This window comes from Manis javanica, chromosome 16 (assembly GCF_040802235.1).
Source record: "Manis javanica isolate MJ-LG chromosome 16, MJ_LKY, whole genome shotgun sequence".
Lineage (NCBI taxonomy): Eukaryota > Metazoa > Chordata > Mammalia > Pholidota > Manidae > Manis > Manis javanica.
The window spans coordinates 45,211,461-45,214,290 of NC_133171.1; the positions used below are offsets into that span (position 1 = coordinate 45,211,461).

At 51.0% G+C, this 2,830-nt stretch overlaps 1 protein-coding gene across 7 annotated transcripts in view; it reads right to left on the reverse strand.

The window, feature by feature from the left end:
• Positions 1-1,969, reverse strand: part of RSPH9 (radial spoke head component 9) — an 86,019-nt gene extending 84,050 nt beyond the window's left edge. For 2 of the 7 annotated variants that reach the window (XM_037012426.2, XM_037012315.2), the window contains exon 1: positions 1,269-1,963. In XM_037012426.2, the coding sequence (XP_036868321.1) occupies positions 1,269-1,495 (227 nt within the window). In that variant the 5' untranslated portion in view covers positions 1,496-1,963. Of the gene's footprint in view, positions 1-1,268 lie in introns of all 7 variants that reach the window. The other 5 variants (XM_037012534.2, XM_017676252.3, XM_037012370.2 and 2 more) reach the window with 5 other exon arrangements.
• Positions 1,970-2,830: the final 861 nt, after the last annotated feature.

A 2,830-nucleotide genomic window follows, 5' to 3' on the forward strand; every position in this document is an offset into this window, starting at 1 on the left:
CTTGACCTTTTCTTCGTCTCTCCCCAAATTCAGTCTTAAGTTCTGCCAGTTCTACCACTTAAATCTTTCCAACCCATCCTCTCCCCTCCATTCCCACAGCTACCTCTTCCTTTCAGTTCCCTCATCTAAACACTGCAACAGACTCCTAAATGCTCAACCATTTCCAGACCTCTGGCCCACTCAGATCTGAGCAGGCTCTTGTTGCTGGACACCCCTCAATAGCTCTGCATAGGCCATGGACAAAGTTCACACCCCTTGGCCTCTTCATCTATCTAGTTTTACATGACACCCTCAGCTGCCACTGTCATGCTTCTATACCTGCTGTTCTCCCAGTTGCTCCAAACCCACTCCGGCCAACAAGTTTGCAGAACTGTCCCCTCCAATCAGCATGTCTTACCCCTACACCTTTCTAGGGATCTCCTGATTACCTTTCAGCTCTCAACAAAGTTACTCTTTTAGCAGTCTTATGTAATTGCTCTCTAGGAGAATGCTCCACCCCGGTCCCCCTTTGTATACACCTGTTCTAATGTTAGTGGGACTTGCTGGGTTACACATTGGTCTTGCTCCCTAGCATGTAAATAACTTGGGAGACAGGGGTGAGTCTTGGCCAACTTTGTAACCCCAAGTCTAGCACAAGACATATCCAATCAAGGTTGGATTGATGCGTGGACAGATAAATTGTGTCTCCAGCTCCCTGGTGAGCTCCCCGTCATCGCTGGGGGAGTCAAGAGGCAAGTTGGTCCTGTATGGTAGTGTCTAGGGAATTTACCCGTTTTAAATCCCTTCTCTCCCATTCCGCATTCGTTCACTACTTCCTAGAGAGCCTCCTGATGTAAGTCAACACCGCCACGGAAGATGCTCCCCGATCTGCTTCCAAACGGCACCACATCACCTCGCAGGGCTTCTGAACCTTCCCCGAACTGAGCTCTTCAGCTTGCCAGGCCCACACCCCATTTACACCTGCCTTGTACTCCAGGTCTCCGTTTTCCGTGAACTTTCACCTTGCTCCGCCTCCGTTCTTGGCCCAGCCTCTATTATCAACACACAGGCATCTAAGTTTCTCTTGCCATCCCTTCCCCCAACTCGTCTCGCCCCACGAGGAACTGCTCTGTTCAGGTCCCCGCCCCGTAGTCTTCACCAGTCCAAGTCCCACCCCCAAGCTCCGCACCCCGCCGGTTCCCGGACACCTAGGCCCACCCCTTCCGGCCCCCATGACCCTCCCGTGCATATCCCCCTTTGGCCTCTGCCCATCCGGGCAACGCCCCCACCTGTAGAGTGTCTTGCGCGGTGCGAGCTGATCCTCACTCAGGCCCTGTGCGATGTAGTAATCGGCGTTGAGGCCGAGGATGCGGCCCCAGAAGAGGACCCGATCGTAGCGGTAGTCGCGCTTAACCAGCGTAAGGGAAGTGAGCAGCGAGGCCCGACGGTCCGGGCTGAGGCCCTGCCCACTGCCGGACGCCAGCTCCAACGACAGCAGAAGGCTCTCCGCGTCCATCGAGCCAGTTCTGCTCAACGTCCGCCAGCTTGCCAGGAGAAGCCGTCTCCATGGAGACCCGAAGTTCCGCCCCTCCCAGGATTCCACCTACCCGACTACCCGCTGCCCGCCCTCTCGGTGCTCCCGGCCTGCCCTTCTCCCCTCTGAGCCCTTCCGAAAAACTCGGGCAGGCGCTGGCTCCTACTACTCTGTCTTTCTTGAGTCGGAGACTGGATGTGTTCAGTTGTTTTGGCAACGGCACGGTTTCCCCTAACATAGGTGGGCTACAGTGTGGGGATAAAGATCCCAAACTAGCCCAATTCCATGTATATTTTTGACTTTCCTGAACCCTTCCACATAGTAGACATTTAATGAGTCCTCACTGCATATGCAGTGGGGGCTTCAGACGCAATACAACGGCGACATTAGCTTTATTATTTTGCTGGAGTCGTGTCCCTTCTTGGCCTCAGAATTACCTGTGAAGACAAGAAATTGAGATTCCCTTGGCCCTAAAACTCTAGGAATCTAAGATAATTAGTCCCCCTACCCGAAGCCAGGTTCTACAGAAGGGGACCCATCCATTCCATTCTCTTCAGTCTTAATGAGATGTCTGTTTACTCCCTTCCATAGGGCTATTCCACCTAAGTGGAACAGGAACTGGGGCAAGGTACATGACCACACCTTGGTAGAGGAGGAGGTGAAGAGTACGAAAAGGATGACATTTACATCCACACTTCCCATCAACTGCCGCCTACATTTCTCTACCTTGGGCCCAACAGCTGTTTCTTTTAGGCCCAAATGGCAGCAACAAATGAAAGGCCCGAACTCCACTGCAGCTGGGGCTCTTCACTTCCTGGGCTAGAGACTACTTTTTCACATACACATCTGCAATCCCCAGCCGAGGTCAGATAGAAGAGGTGCATCAGCAAGCTTTTTGTCAGGGAAGGAGCTGGAATTTATTGTTAATATAACTAAGTGATCTTTTCATTTCTGAATTTCTTTGGAGAGAATTCATGAAATTAGAATGACCTGGGCACCAATGCCAAGCCAATACAGAAATACGTGTCAACATTACTCAGATAATTACTTTGTTTTGATTGTCTAGGCATTGTTTATGAAAGCTTTTAAAATTAGTATTTAGAAGAGCTGACTTGGCTTAATGTGTCTTCTTCTCAAAACAACTTATAACTCCCTTGTTCAAAACTCGCCCTCCCTTCAGTCAGACCCCTCAGCCTGTCCCTTCCCCTCCGGGACATATGGCCCTGTTCCTCTCTTGTAAGGTAATGACAGAAGAACAGCTGACATCTTAGCTGGTAGAATATGCTTCAAGTGGTCAAAGAAAAAAGAACCCAAACC